Raw genomic sequence first — 13,690 nt, forward strand, 5'->3', positions numbered from 1 at the left:
AATGTGTCAGAGATGAGGGAGAGATTCCTTCTTGTCTGCTCTGGAAATGCACTCTAGTTTTCTTGATTTCTGAAAGCAAGTGACCCTAGCTCCTGCCTGGCTCCAAATGATAACCACTGGCCCATGTCCTGAATGGACACAAAGGTCAGTAACCGAAGATGCATTCCTGGGAAGTGTTCTTTGAGTCAGCTCTCAGGTAGCCATTGCTAGTGCCCATGAAGTTCCTCCTGGTCAACCGCTTAGTTCAGCCCAGTTCTCATCTGTAAGAATTCTCCATGAATAACAGGACAATCCAGTGTCTCAGAAGCTGCAACTTTTCCTTCTTAGATCAATGTCCAGAGTCGCCTCCTTTTTCTACCTGGCTGCCTGACTCCAAGGTCCTGATTTTGCTGGCCCTGCCTAACTCCCCTCACTTGAAGTGCGATGCGTTTACACATAATTTCCAATCATTTCCATTCCTTGGCTCTGGACCTCTTCCCCTCTCCTCCTGCACTCAGTGATTCTTTAGGGGAACTTCTGGGGAAATTTCACTTGCTCTTTCCTTCTGTATCTTGCCTCTGCCCTCCCTCCAGCCTCTCCTGGCCTTTGGTCCTCCCCAAGACAAACTTTACACAAGGTGAGTGTCATCTTCCTCCTCACTGCTAGGGGTCCTCCCTTCTTCCAGGGTAAGCCCCTTCCTATAGCCATTCATCACGTCTCTCTATCTCTACCCACCCTAGACTGGTATTCTGCCATGTTTCTCATTGCTCTTTCAATAGTTCAAGTACTTCATGAAGTTTTAGGTATTTTTCCACGGCCCTAGGGATCAAAGGATGCACAAATTCTGGAAGAATTACGTGTCCCCAGAGATCTTATTGATATAGAAGAACTGATGCTTTTGAACTGTGGTGCTGGGGAAGACTCTTGAGAGTCCCTTGGGCTGCAAGGAGATCCAACCAGTCAATCCTAAAGGAAATCAGTCCTGAATATTCATTGGAAGGACAGATGCTGAAACTGAAGCTCCAATCCTTTGGCCACCTGATGCGAAGAGCTGACTCATTAGAAAAGACCCTGATGCTGGGAAAGATTGAAGGCAAGAGGAGAAGGGGAAAACAGAGGATAAAATGGTTGGATAGCATTACCGACTGGATGGACATGTTCTTAGTAAGCTCCGGGAGTTGCTGATGGACAGGGAAGCCTGACATGCTGCAATCCATGGAGTCACAAAGAGTCAGACACAACTGAGCGACTGAACAACAACAAGAAATCTTATCAAAGGCGTTGCTATTACCGTTAAAAAATATGTGTTTATGGGAGAGTGTGCAGTAAGCTAGGGAGTGGCTATAAATGACATTCTGTCCTTCAGACTATTCAGGCCAAAATAGAGCGATAGACTAGAATGTTATCATTCAAAAAACAAGAAAATTCTGTAAAGCAATTATCCTTCAATTAAAAAATAAATTAAAAAAACAGTTTTGCTTTGTAGGCATCTGTTTGCAAAAGCTGTTTTTCATCGGATGAATGAAAGCTTTTTTTTCTGGTTAATTTCTTTACGTAATGAAAATGACCTTGCCTTCTGAGATCCAAGTATAAGATGGCATTCATGCATTTTTTAAGCTTCCTTCTCCACAATTATGCCTCAGTCAGAATATCTCATTTATGAGCTTAGTGACCCTGTGGCCACTCTAGTGGAAACATTGCACCCACTCCCGCAGGTGCTTAACTAGAGAATTAAATTTTTCTAAAGACTTTATTTCACTGAATTTAATTGACTGAGATTTTTTTTTTCTAATTTTTGCTGTATCAGTATTAAGCTCTTTGGTGTGATTCAGTATTTGGAATTATTTAAAGCAAGTGCTTATATTAAATGGAGTGAACTTATCATTTTTAATGCTAATGTTTTTCAGTCTTGAAATGATTAAAATGACAGGAAGGTTTTGCAGAGGTCAAGTGTGAATATCATTTTTGCTTTCATTTTGAAAGATTTTAGCACAATTTCCTATCATCTGTTGACATATACATTAGGCCCAGTGAGCGGGCACCATATATAATTCTTCCATGACCCATTTAAATTGTGTTCAGTTTAGGGGGTACCTCTGAGAATATGTTATGATTGTGTACTTTCTGTTTTTCCTTTTCTCCAATCCCTACCCTTGAGACAGACAGACAGACAGACAGACACCCACACATACAATCTTTATTTTGTTGGTTGGACCAGCACAACCCTGGTACAAAGTACTCTATTGAGTTTTGAGGGGCTGAGACAGTGGGGTCTACTATTTTATATACCCAAGAAGAAAAACCATGATCAAATTTTTAAATTTTACTACCAAACAAACTATTCATTTTCTCAAGGGCAAATAGTCTGAATACAGGGAATTGAAAGTTATATTGTAGGTGAGTAGCAACAATGAAGTGACCTGTTACTTAATTTCTAGATCACTTGGGGTTTCTCATGGAGACACTGTGTGAGATGCAAGACCCATTTCATCCCACGTGACCCGCGAGGATGTCTCCCAGGTACTCTCATGACCATGGGCTGATCATGTAGCATTCACAAATCCTAACTTCTCACCCCTGACGGACATTACCCCAAACCCAGCGAACCTAGGCATGTTATCATACTTTGGACACTCAAGCACACACACTCCCAACTGGGCCAGCTCCCAACCCCAGGTCAGAGTCTGCTGTCTCCCACTGCCCCCAGCACTTGGGTGTCAGGCTGTACCTGTGAGTAGACTCTGAGGCGGAGCTTAGAATACTCGCAGGGTGATGGGGTATGACAGGTGTCCTGTTATCACAACCAAGTGGAAATTGTGAGTAAAAAAAATTTCCCCCTGCCACATTGCTAGAGAAAGGATGCCACAGCCATCAGCTTCTACAGCCATGCCATCGGTGAGCCCTGAGGCGACTCAGGGTGAAGATGAATAGGTTGCCAAGCTCTCACCCCTGGCAGTCACCCTGACTGTGCACCCTGAAGGGATTCAAGATGGAGAAAAGCAAGATGCTGGCTTTAGATATTTAAAGTGAAAAGTGAAAGTGTTACTTAGTCGTGTCTGACTCTTTGCGACTCTATGGACTGTAGCCTGCCAGGCTCCTCTGTCCATGGAATTCTCCCGGCAAGAATACTGGAGCGGATTGCCATTCTTTTCTCCAGGGGATCTTCCTGACCCAGGGATCAAATCTGGGTCTCCTGCATTAGAGGTGGATTTTTTTTTTTAACATCTGAGCCACCTGGGAAGCCCCCCAGATATTTAAGGTGCACATCACAGGAGTGATCTCCATGAGCCTACACTCTTGTGTCTTCCCATGCATACAAGAGTGCTGAAGTCATCAACCTGAGATGTTATCTTTAATTAGCAGTCATCTTTTGATGTTCTGACTACCTGGTCTTTGTAGTAAAGACTGCTATATATCCTGGTTCCCTCCTTACCTCTTCAGAGCAGTCTCTCAGAGCTATCTGAGATGCCGTGTCCCAGACTTAGATGCTCAGCTTTGCTTGCCAATTCTCAGCTTTTAGGTTGTGCACTTTTCCTTGGTCCACAGAGTGAAGGCCAGGGTAGGACTGGGGTGGAGGATGTGGGCTATGACTCCAGCAGACTCACAGGAAGTTTCAGAGCTGGGATGGAGGACCCTGGAGGACTGTCTCAAACTGGGCAAGGGGTCCAGGCCTTTGTTGGATGTGGACATGTCATTAGAACAGCACTGTGGCTTTGGGTGAGGCAGCTCCCTTGGACTGAGGGCAGGTTCCCAGGGGACTGAGGGCAGGGCTGGGTTCATCACCATCATAGACACTCAGCAGCTGGGGAGTGAGACTTCAGTCCTGGAAGGGCAGGGGTCTGAGGATGGCCACTGGAGCATCTTCCAAGAAAGAACCTCCGCCATGGTCCAAATCTGCCTGGGCTTCCATGATAGAGGACCATGCAGTGGGTGGCTTAAACAACAGACATTCATCTTTTCACAGCCTGGAGGCTGGAAGTCCAAGGTCAAAGTGCCAGCAGGGTCAGTGTCTCCAGGGACCTCGCTCCTTGGTGTGTCGATGGCCATCTCCCCACCGTGTCCTCACATGATTGTCCCTCTGGGTGTGTCTGTGTCCTGACCTCCTCTTCTCATGAGGACACCAGCCACACTGGGCCAAGGTCCATCTATATGACTTCATTTTGTCTTCATCATCTCATTAAACGCCCCACATCCAAAATATGCGGTGGGAGTAGGAGGTAGCTGGGGAGCACAATTTAGCTTGCAACACCGGACAAGTGGGCTGGCTCTGCAGAACCACTGATTTGAAATTTCGAGGACAGTGTCTGGAGAGTGAATTGGGGGAGCTCACCTGTGGAGGAAGGAAAGACCGGGGAACTAATTAAGGGCTCAACAAAGCACAATTCCGAATGTTGTCACTGTCGGCCTTAGAGAAAGGGCTCTTTGAACATAAATACCTACTGACCTTTCCAACAAAGAGTGAGCTGTGGGGGGTGGCACACCGGCTCTGGGAGCCTTCCAGGAGGCTTCACCCTGGGGGCTGACTCGCACATTTAATTGGGCGAAAAGGGACTGCAGGTTGTAAGATGACCTTTTCATCTGTAAACAGGGAGTGACTTAGACCTTGGGAATACTAGCGGCTGCAGATGAGATTTCGGCAATTGAAACTAGAAGATGAGATGACAGAAGTCCATGGAACCGTGCCTGATGGACTCAATGTGTACCTGTCCCATTCCTCTAGAATCCCCCTTTTCTCCTTCTCAGGGAGCCTTTGTAAGGAAAGAGTGACCTCACTGAGGGTCAGGCGGGGTGGAAGTTAGGATAAGTAAACTCACATTATTTTAAGTGAGACAGAGAGACACAGGGTGGGTGGGAGAGAATAGAAAGCACAGAGACAATAAGCCTGCAATGCCAGGATGGCAGCCGTGTGACATTTGCTAAAACATTGGAAGACCACGACCAAATATTTCCATTAATCTATTTTTTCTTTAAAAAGGCAATAAAACACAGGTCAGGGAGGTTTAAAACAGATTAGTCATGCCAGTAATTAATTAATTTATTTGTATTTGTTTATAGTAAGTCCTTGTTGGTTATCTATTTTATTTTTTTAATTAAACTTTTAATTTATACTGGAGCATAGCCAATTATGGGCTTCCCTGATGGTTCAGACAGTAACTGCCTGCAATGTGGGAGACCCAGGTTTGATCCCTGGGTTGGAAAGATCCCCTGGAGAAGGAAATGGAAACCCACTCCACTATTCTTGCCTGGGAAATCTCATGTACAGAGGAGCCTGGTGGGCTATGGTCTGTGGGGCTGCAAAAGAACTGGACATGACTTAGGGACTAAATAACAACCACAAAAACTCAAGGAGAGACTAAATTTTTGCAGACAATACACACACGAATGAAGCATTATGATAAAGAAATGCTTCCAGGAGAGGTTTGTTGAATAACTTTGCATTTCCACACGTGTAAGTACAACCAGATTGAAGGCAGGAGGAGAAGGGGATGGCAGAGCATGAAACAGTTGGATAGCATCACTGATTCAATGGACATGAGTGAGCAAGCTCTGGGAGTTGGTGATGGGCAGGGAAGCCTGGCGTACTGCAGTCCATGGGGTCACAAAGGGTTGGACACGACTGAGCGACTGAACTGACTGAGATACAACCAGGGTAACCTCCTGGCTCTGGACCATGTGCGTCTAGAGGTTGGAGACAGGTGGACTCTGTAGGAGGGATTGTTCATAAAATTGAAGGCAGCAGGAATCAAGGTGGGGGATCAAAGACTGGAGCCCGTGGGGCCTCCCATTAAGGTGGAGATGCTCAGACTCTGGGTTGAGGACCTACAGTCACCAAGGGACCGCAGCTGGCTTCTGGCTGGGGAGCAGTGAAGGCAGAAGGAAGGGGGCAAACCAGTCAGTGATGCTGGGCTGGTGAATCGCTCCATCAGAGTGACACATTTTCTGTCTGTCCTGAAACCTTCCCTGGTTAGGGACTAGGACAGAGCTGTGACTGCACATGGTGGCCACCGAAAGCCATGAAGAGGCAGAGAAACGAAGGAGGAGAAATGAAAGAGGAGATGGATTTTCTTAAAGTCCCCATAGCTCCTGCCATTGTATGCCAATGGTGCACTGGGTATGAAAGTCTGATGAAAAGCCTTAGGTCATCAGTATATAGTGTTCCTATAAATAAGCCCAAAGGAAGATTTGAAAGATTGCCTGGCCCAACCCTGCACCTTCAGGCAGGCCCATGCTTCCAAGAAAATGAAAATAATCTGTCCATATTATATATTTTTTCATAAATTGCAGAACCATATGTCTGTATTTTTATTCAGCAAGGCTGAAGAATTCCCCCAGATCTAATATATGAAGCTGTAGATCTAATTCTCCTGAAGTTCTTTCAAAATTTATCTCCCAGCTCAATATATTTAGTGTATATATTTTTGCTTAGGTTGGCAGATGTGAGGTTTTAATATTTCTATATTACTAGTGCAGGAAATGAGACGCTGAGGAATGCGGAGGCTTGGCCAAGGTCATAAGGCAAACGATGGCTCACGTCAAGAATTACAGTTCTAAGCTTCTGTTTTCTGGTCCATCTTCCATGTAAGACGGTGTTTGGTTGACCTAAGGAGAGTTATTGGATAGGGATGTGTTGAAGCTATTTAAATAAGATTGTTATTAATACATGTAAGAGTCAGCAATGACTATGCACGTCCTAACAGGGGATAGGAGAAGTAGAGGCAGGTAGTAAGAGTGAGCCTGAGAAGTTGGGAAGGAGTGAGTGATGTATGTGTGTGTGTGTGTGTGTGTGTGTGTGTGTGTGTGTGTGTGTGTGTGTGTGTGTCCTCTCAGTGCTTCAAGCAGTGACTCTCAAACTTGACTGCTCATCAGAACCACATTATTGATGTTCAGTCACTCAGTCATGTCCGACTGTGACCCCATGGACCGCAGCACGCCAGGCTTCCCTGTCCCTCACTATCTCCCTGAATGTGCTCAAACTTATGTCCACTGAGTTGGTGATGCCATCCAACCATTTCACCCTCTGTTGCCCCCTTCTCCTGCTGCCTTCAATCTTTCCTAGCATCAGGGTCTGTTCTGATGAGTCAGCTTTTCATATCAGGTGGCCAAAGCACTGGAGCTTTAGCTTCAGCATCAGTCCTTCCAATGAATATTCAGGGTTGATTTCCTTTAGGATTGACTGGTTTGATCTCCTTGCAGTCCGAGGGGCTCTCAAGAGTCTTCTCTAGCATAACAATTTGAAAGCATCAGTTCTTTAGTACTCAGTGCTTTTTATAGTCCAAGTCCATCCATTTGTTATCTATTACCCTTGTCCTTGGGGAGTCCAAGACAAGGGTCATGGAGCCTTTGCCATCCTTGGTCTCATGGCTGGTTGTATTGGGGTGCCACTGCCCAAGAGCATAGATGCGGCTGGCTGGGAGTTGCGGTCCAAGAGCCCATCTAGGGACGTGATGGAGGAACACTCAGTGCCAGGGTGCCCGTGGAGCTGGCCAGTGAGCATGATGGAGACGTGTCCTGTGTCACTCGTGGGCACTGACTTCTCACGGATGGCTTAATTTTTCCCTCTGTGGCTGCATTCAGCATCTGCCTTGTATCTTCTAAAACAGACACAACCTCACAACTCGTTAACAAGAGACAGCTATTTTACTAAAGATGCCCTGGGAAACGGTGATGGTGGTTTAGTTGCCAAGTGGTGTCTCACTCTTGCGACCCCATGGACTATAGCCTACCAGGCTCCTTTGTCCACTGGATTCTCCAGGCAAGAATCCTGGAGCGGGGTACCATTTCCTTCTCCAGCCCTGGGGAAATGAAGAGTGTGAAGCTGTGTGCCATGGCCGCACAATGAAATTCCTTACAAGGTTCTTCTAGCCATTCCTGGAAAGTCTTCCCCAAGGGTTTGTTAGGTCATCCATGTACTTGGTTGTGTCACCATAACAACGTACTGCAGGGTGGGAGGCTTAACCAATAGAAAGTTGTTTTCTCTCAGTTGGGGAGCCTGGCAGTCTGAGATCAAGGTGTGGGCATGGCTTGTGTCTCCTGAGGCCTCTCTCCTTGACTTGCAGAAGGCCATCTTCTCCCTGTATGCTCATGAAATGAGGACTCTTCTCCCTGTGTCCTCCTCTCTGAAATGGGACTGGGTCCAGATTTCCTCTTCTGATAAGACACCAGTCCTGTTGGACTTGAGCCCACCCATAGGATCTCAGTTTGCCTTAGTTACCTTTTACAAGACCCTATCTCCAAGTATAGTCACATTCAGGAGTACAAGGGGTTAGGACCTTAATATATGAATTTTGTGTCTGTGCTCAGTCACTAAGTCGTGTCCGACTCTTTGACCCCAGGGACTGTAACCTGCCAAGCTCCTCTGTCTGTGGGATTCTCCAGGCAAGAGTACTGGAGTGGGCTGCCATTTCTTCTGCCAGAGGGTCTTCCTGATCCAGGGATCCAAACCACATTTCTTACGTCTCCTGCATTGACAGGTGGATTCTTTACCACTGCGCCACCTGGGGAGCCATGAATTCTGGGGGGATACAGGTCAGCCTATAACATCATTCACCCTCTCTTTCATAACCTTCATAATCCCCTGCTTTGTCCCAAACAGTTGTAGGCTCTACTCAGTAAAGCCACAGCCCACCCTCTGGGCGCCACCAATCCTAGCCCGTCTTCTTGGAAGCTCCTGCGATGACGTATTCACTGCTTCTCCAACCCCAAGCTCTTGCGGTTCCATATGTGTGTCTGCGCTAGAGCCAGGGCAGCAGATCGCAGGCTGGCGCTCCGTGTCCCTTCTCTTGTCTCCTCTGCCTAAGCACAGCCTGCAAACCACAGGACCCGCCAAGACTCCCACTGGGAGAGCCCCCCCTCCCCCTCCAGGCCTACGGTGCTCAGAATTCCCACCCACTGAGGCGTCCCTGCGGAGGATGTGGTTCTACACCTCAAGGGGAGAAGGGAGCCCTGCCCTCCCTCCTCCGGTCTGCAGTACATCAGTGGGCGGCACTGCGGACCTGGTTCTTGACCTTGACCTTCCTCTTCCCAACTCCCCTTCCTAAGCCCCTGGGGAGTCCTAAGGGCATCCTATCTGTGTTCTCCCGTGTGTGAAATTGGGGACAGAATTTTGAGGAGTATGCTGTCAGGACGGGCTGGCAGGCAGATGCTTTGAGAGCTTGCAAATGCTTCATGTGGTTAGGATATGTATGTACATGCTTAATTTATATATTAAACCCATTTATCTTGCTCTGTGAAATAGGAATTATTATAATGAATGTACCAATTTTCCCACTGAAAAGGGACTTTCTACAGATACAGTTCCCTCGTAAAGTGGCTCTAAATGAAGAAGGTGGGGTCACAAGCCATGGAGAGACTCCTGATTCTTTCTTCTTCGTGGTCCTGCTCACTGGTGTTCACAAGGCTCAGACAAGGGCTCAGACCCAGTGCTTCTGTGTCAGCCTCCTTGGGCAGCCTGTGCTCGATGGTTCTGAAGTTTCCATCCAGCGCTCACACTGCTCATTGTATTTATCTGTTCTGTTTTCATCTTGAAATGTGCATTCTGGCTCCATCAGTCAGTTCAGTCACTCAGTCATGTCCAACTCTTTGTGACCCCAAGAACCGCAGCACACCAGGCCTCCCTGTCCATCACCAACTCCCAGAATTTACCCAAACCCATGTCCATTGAGTCGGTGATGCCATCCAACCATCTCATCCTCTGTCGTTGTCCCCTTCTCCTCCTGCCCTCAATCTTTCCCAGCATCAGGGTCTTTTCGAATGAGTCAGCTCTCCTCATTAGGTGGCCAAAGTATTGGAGTTTCAGCTTCAACATCAGTCCTTCCAATGAACACCCAGGACTGATCTCCTTTAGGATGGACTGGTTGGATCTCCTTGCAGTCCAAGGGACTCTCAAGAGTCTTCTCCAACACCACAGTTCAAAAGCATCAATTCTTCGGCACTCAGCCTTCTTCACAGTCCAACTCTCACATCCATACATGACCACTGGAAAAACCGTAGCCTTGACTAGGCAGACCTTTGTTGGCAAAGTAATGTCTCTGCTTTTTAATATGCTGTCTAGGTTGGTCATAACTTTTCTTCCAAGAAGTAAGCATATTTTAATTTCATGGCTGCGGTCACCATCTATAATGATTTTGGAGCCCCCTCAAAATAAAGTCAGCCACTGTTTCCACTGTTCCCCCATCTATTTGCCATGACGTGATGAGACCAGATGCCATGATCTTAATTTTCTGAATGTTGAGCTTTATGGCAACTTTTTCACTCTCCTTTTTCATTTGCATCAAGAGGCTCTTTAGTTGTCCTTCACTTTCTGCCATAAAGGTGGTGTCATCTGCATATCTGAGGTTACTGATATTTCTCCCGGCAATCTTGATTCAAGTTTGTGCTTCTTCCAGCCCAGTGTTTCTCATGATGTACTCTGCATAAAGTTAAATAAGCAGGGTGACAATATACAGCCTTAATGTACTCCTTTTCCTATTTGGAACCAGTCTGTTGTTTCATGTCCAGTTCGAACTGTTGCTTCCTGACCTACATACAGGTTTCTCAAGAGGCAGGTCAGGTAGTCTGGTATTCCCATCTCTTTCAGAATTTTCCACAGTTTATTGTGATCCACACAGTCAAAGGCTTTGGCATAGACAATAAAGCAGAAATAGATGTTTTCTGGAACTTTCTTGCTTTTTCAACGATCCAGCAGATGTTGGCAATTTGATCTCTGGCTCCAACACTCTGCAAAATCCATGTAGAAGCTTCTTCTTAGATTGTGCCCAGAGGGGTTCTGTTCTCTCCTTTTACCTCACTTTTATTCTTTGATATGAAGCTCATCAACCCTCCCCTTGCGAACTGGGGACCTGCCAGCAGGGCCAAGACCAAAGTGGGCACACAATTTAAAGAGGCACCAGCCTTCAGGTTTGAGCAAGCGCAGCTCTGGCATTTGCAGGAACTTGAGAGTGAGTGCCTCCTTAAATCTTGCACCTGCCCTGCAGTTACCACTTCTTACTTCCTTCTCCAAACTCAGAAAGTAGCTTCTGTGGATCCAGCTGGTGGGGATTCAAACAGTAGGTCACCCAACTACTCCCAGGTCCCCCTAGGATATCTGCATTTCAGGGTGGCTGTGAGGCAGAGTTGGTGGGACCTCACCCCCAAGCAGTCATGTGGGTCATCCCCAGGCAGTGAGTAAGGATGATCAGGAAAGAACTTGGAGAGGATTAGGATTCACATGATTGTTGGGATGGAGAGGAGGGGGTGCCTGCTGGGAACAGAAAGCCTGGAGAAGGAAGGCATAGAGGTGGCATGAAAGCCCTCTGGGGTGTCAGATGAGAGAGGGAGGGGCTGTGGAGGAGGATGTTGGAGGGAGAGGCCGCTGGGGTGATGGCTGGATGGAAATGGAGAGAGTCAGAGACAGGGCTCTGATTAACATCAATTCCACGAGCGACTGTGGATAGAGTATCTGTGCTCCAGGTGACAGGTGAAGCCCATGGAGCATCTGAGGATCATACTGTGGGACCCAGGTCCTCATTTATTTGTCTACACCAGCTGTTTGGAAGCCATCACTTGGATATGCTTGCATCTCTGGTGGGTCCTTTACATGTGAGGTGATACTCTTATTCTTTGAAGTATTTGCCATGAGAAGGCATTCTTGTTAGCATGCTGAGGCTCCTACTTGAATCTGGACCCAGTTGAAACCAGCAAGTTGCAGGCAGGTGTCCTGACTAGTGATGGACCAAGGAGATGGGCAGCCACATGTATTTCAGGTCTGAGGATTGGCTGCATTCCCTTCTGTAACATCTGCCTTGTCAAAATCAAAGGCCTACGCAGATGCTGCTCAGGGTCTTAGCAGTCCAGTTCAGTTCAGTCGCTCAGTCGTGTCTGACTCTTTGCGACCCCATGGCCTGTAGCACACCAGGCTTTCCTGTCCATCATCAACTCCCAGAGTTTGTGCAAACTCATGTCCACTGAGTCGATGATGCCACCCAATCATCTCATCTTCTATCGTCCCCTTCTCCTCCTGCCTTCAGTCTTTTCCAGCATCAGGGTCTTTTCCAAGGAGTCAGTTCTTTGCATCAGGTGGCCAAAGTATTGGAGATTCAGCTTAGCAGTCCAGACCTGGGCAAAAGGATCTTCACTGCCAGGCTGGATGGGCAGATTCCAGGGTCAAAGCCAAGTCTCCTCCAGCACTGGTGAGGCTATCACACCCATAGGAATAGCTGGGGAGAGGGGGGATGCTCTCCTCTGAGGATTCACAGTGTGACTCTCCAAGTCCATGACTCCAACTGCTCACTTCCTCCTGCTGGAGATGAGTACCTGGGGCGCAGGCAGGCTGGCAGATTTGGGGTTGGAGAAGGAGGAGCAGAAAATGTTCAACTCTGAAAGCTGAGATTGTGCTATGAAGGGCAGGCGCCTCCCGAGTAAACCAGGGGGATTTTCAGAACTGCTCTTCCTTCCAAAAACAAACCTTCTGCTCACCGACATTGACAGCGCATTTTCCATGTATCTCAACCCCGTACCCCTTGGAATTATGAAGACTGACAAATCTGTGATGATCTCTGTGCTTCCTACTTAGACTATCTTGTCATCTGTCCTTTCCCTCCCTGGTGGGGCTAGGAGCCCTAACCCAGCCTGCCTTTCTCCTTTGCTCCACTAGGTGGCCCTGGGAGCTCTCAGATATCTGCCAGGCGTTCAGACAGGTGAATGAATCTCATTGGCTCAGAGGAAGCATGATGCCACCGGGCAGCCCTTTTTAAGAGAAAAGCCAGAACCGGGAGCAGCGACCCCTGAGCAGTGCTCTCCGTGTGGCCGGTGAGGATACGGAGCTGCCCGTTGTTACAGCATCATGAGTGAGGTGAGTGGGGCTTCCACTCTGGGAGGGAAACCTGGGGGTGAGACGGGGCAAAGTTACACTCAGAAAATGTGAAGGGCTTCCGAGTGGTGAGGGCATGTCGACCCTGGAGCTATTTACCTGGAAGCCTGACTCTGTTCCTATCTGGGTTTGCATGGCAAGTGCAAAAATTGGTTAAGTTGCAACTTTTACAAATTCAAAATGAAAGGGCTTCATTGTTTGCTTCTGATTGAACTGTGAGTTGGAAAGTGCTTTGGGATTTAGACCTCAGGAGAGAAGGCTGAGTGAGTGTTTTTAGTCTCTTGCAAAGATTTGTCTCTTGAGGTGTATGGGTCTTCACATGTCTTCCTTGGTGGGTACCTTTCAGAATGTGAGCAGGCTGGCCATCTGGTGAAAGTCAGCCTCTGAAGAGAAGCAAGGGAAGGATTGCATTGCATGATCCTGTGGAAACCTTGCCTGTACAAACTACATCTGCAGTTAATCACAGTAAAACCAGGAGAGAAATGCAAGTCCAATGAACCACGAAAAATCTGTGTGTATGGTTGTGTGGGTCTAAGATGGGAGAGACCCTGGGAGAAGAGGGGCTACAGTTTTCAACTGAAAGTCACTGAGCTGCATCTGTTTACGCAGAAGAGAGTTTGTTGGGGGGCAAACTGAATGCTCACTGTATTTTTAAAAAGATCGTATTCTCTGTCTTTACGAAAAGGCAGATTTGGGGTTGTATAGCATCACCCTCTAATTTGCACTTGGTAATCAAGACAAACCCACTTTCATTTCCTTTTGGTTGGCACTTACATCATTACTTTTTAGATCTTTTATTTTGTCTGTCTTCTTTTTTTAACAGACGGGTGAACCTTTTTTGGAAATCTACAGTAAAATTAACAA

The 13,690-nt window shown here is 47.2% G+C and overlaps 1 protein-coding gene across 1 annotated transcript in view; it reads left to right on the forward strand.

Moving 5' to 3' along the window:
- Positions 1 to 12,729: 12,729 nt before the first annotated feature.
- PCP4 (Purkinje cell protein 4) overlaps positions 12,730 to 13,690 on the forward strand; it is a 68,270-nt gene continuing 67,309 nt past the window's right edge. Inside the window, exon 1 of the mRNA XM_027960682.2 lies at positions 12,730 to 12,808. Within this exon, the coding sequence (XP_027816483.1) occupies positions 12,800 to 12,808 (9 nt within the window). The 5' untranslated portion in view covers positions 12,730 to 12,799. The remainder of the gene's footprint in view (positions 12,809 to 13,690) is intronic.

Source organism: Ovis aries, chromosome 1 (genome assembly GCF_016772045.2).
Source record: "Ovis aries strain OAR_USU_Benz2616 breed Rambouillet chromosome 1, ARS-UI_Ramb_v3.0, whole genome shotgun sequence".
NCBI lineage: Eukaryota > Metazoa > Chordata > Mammalia > Artiodactyla > Bovidae > Ovis > Ovis aries.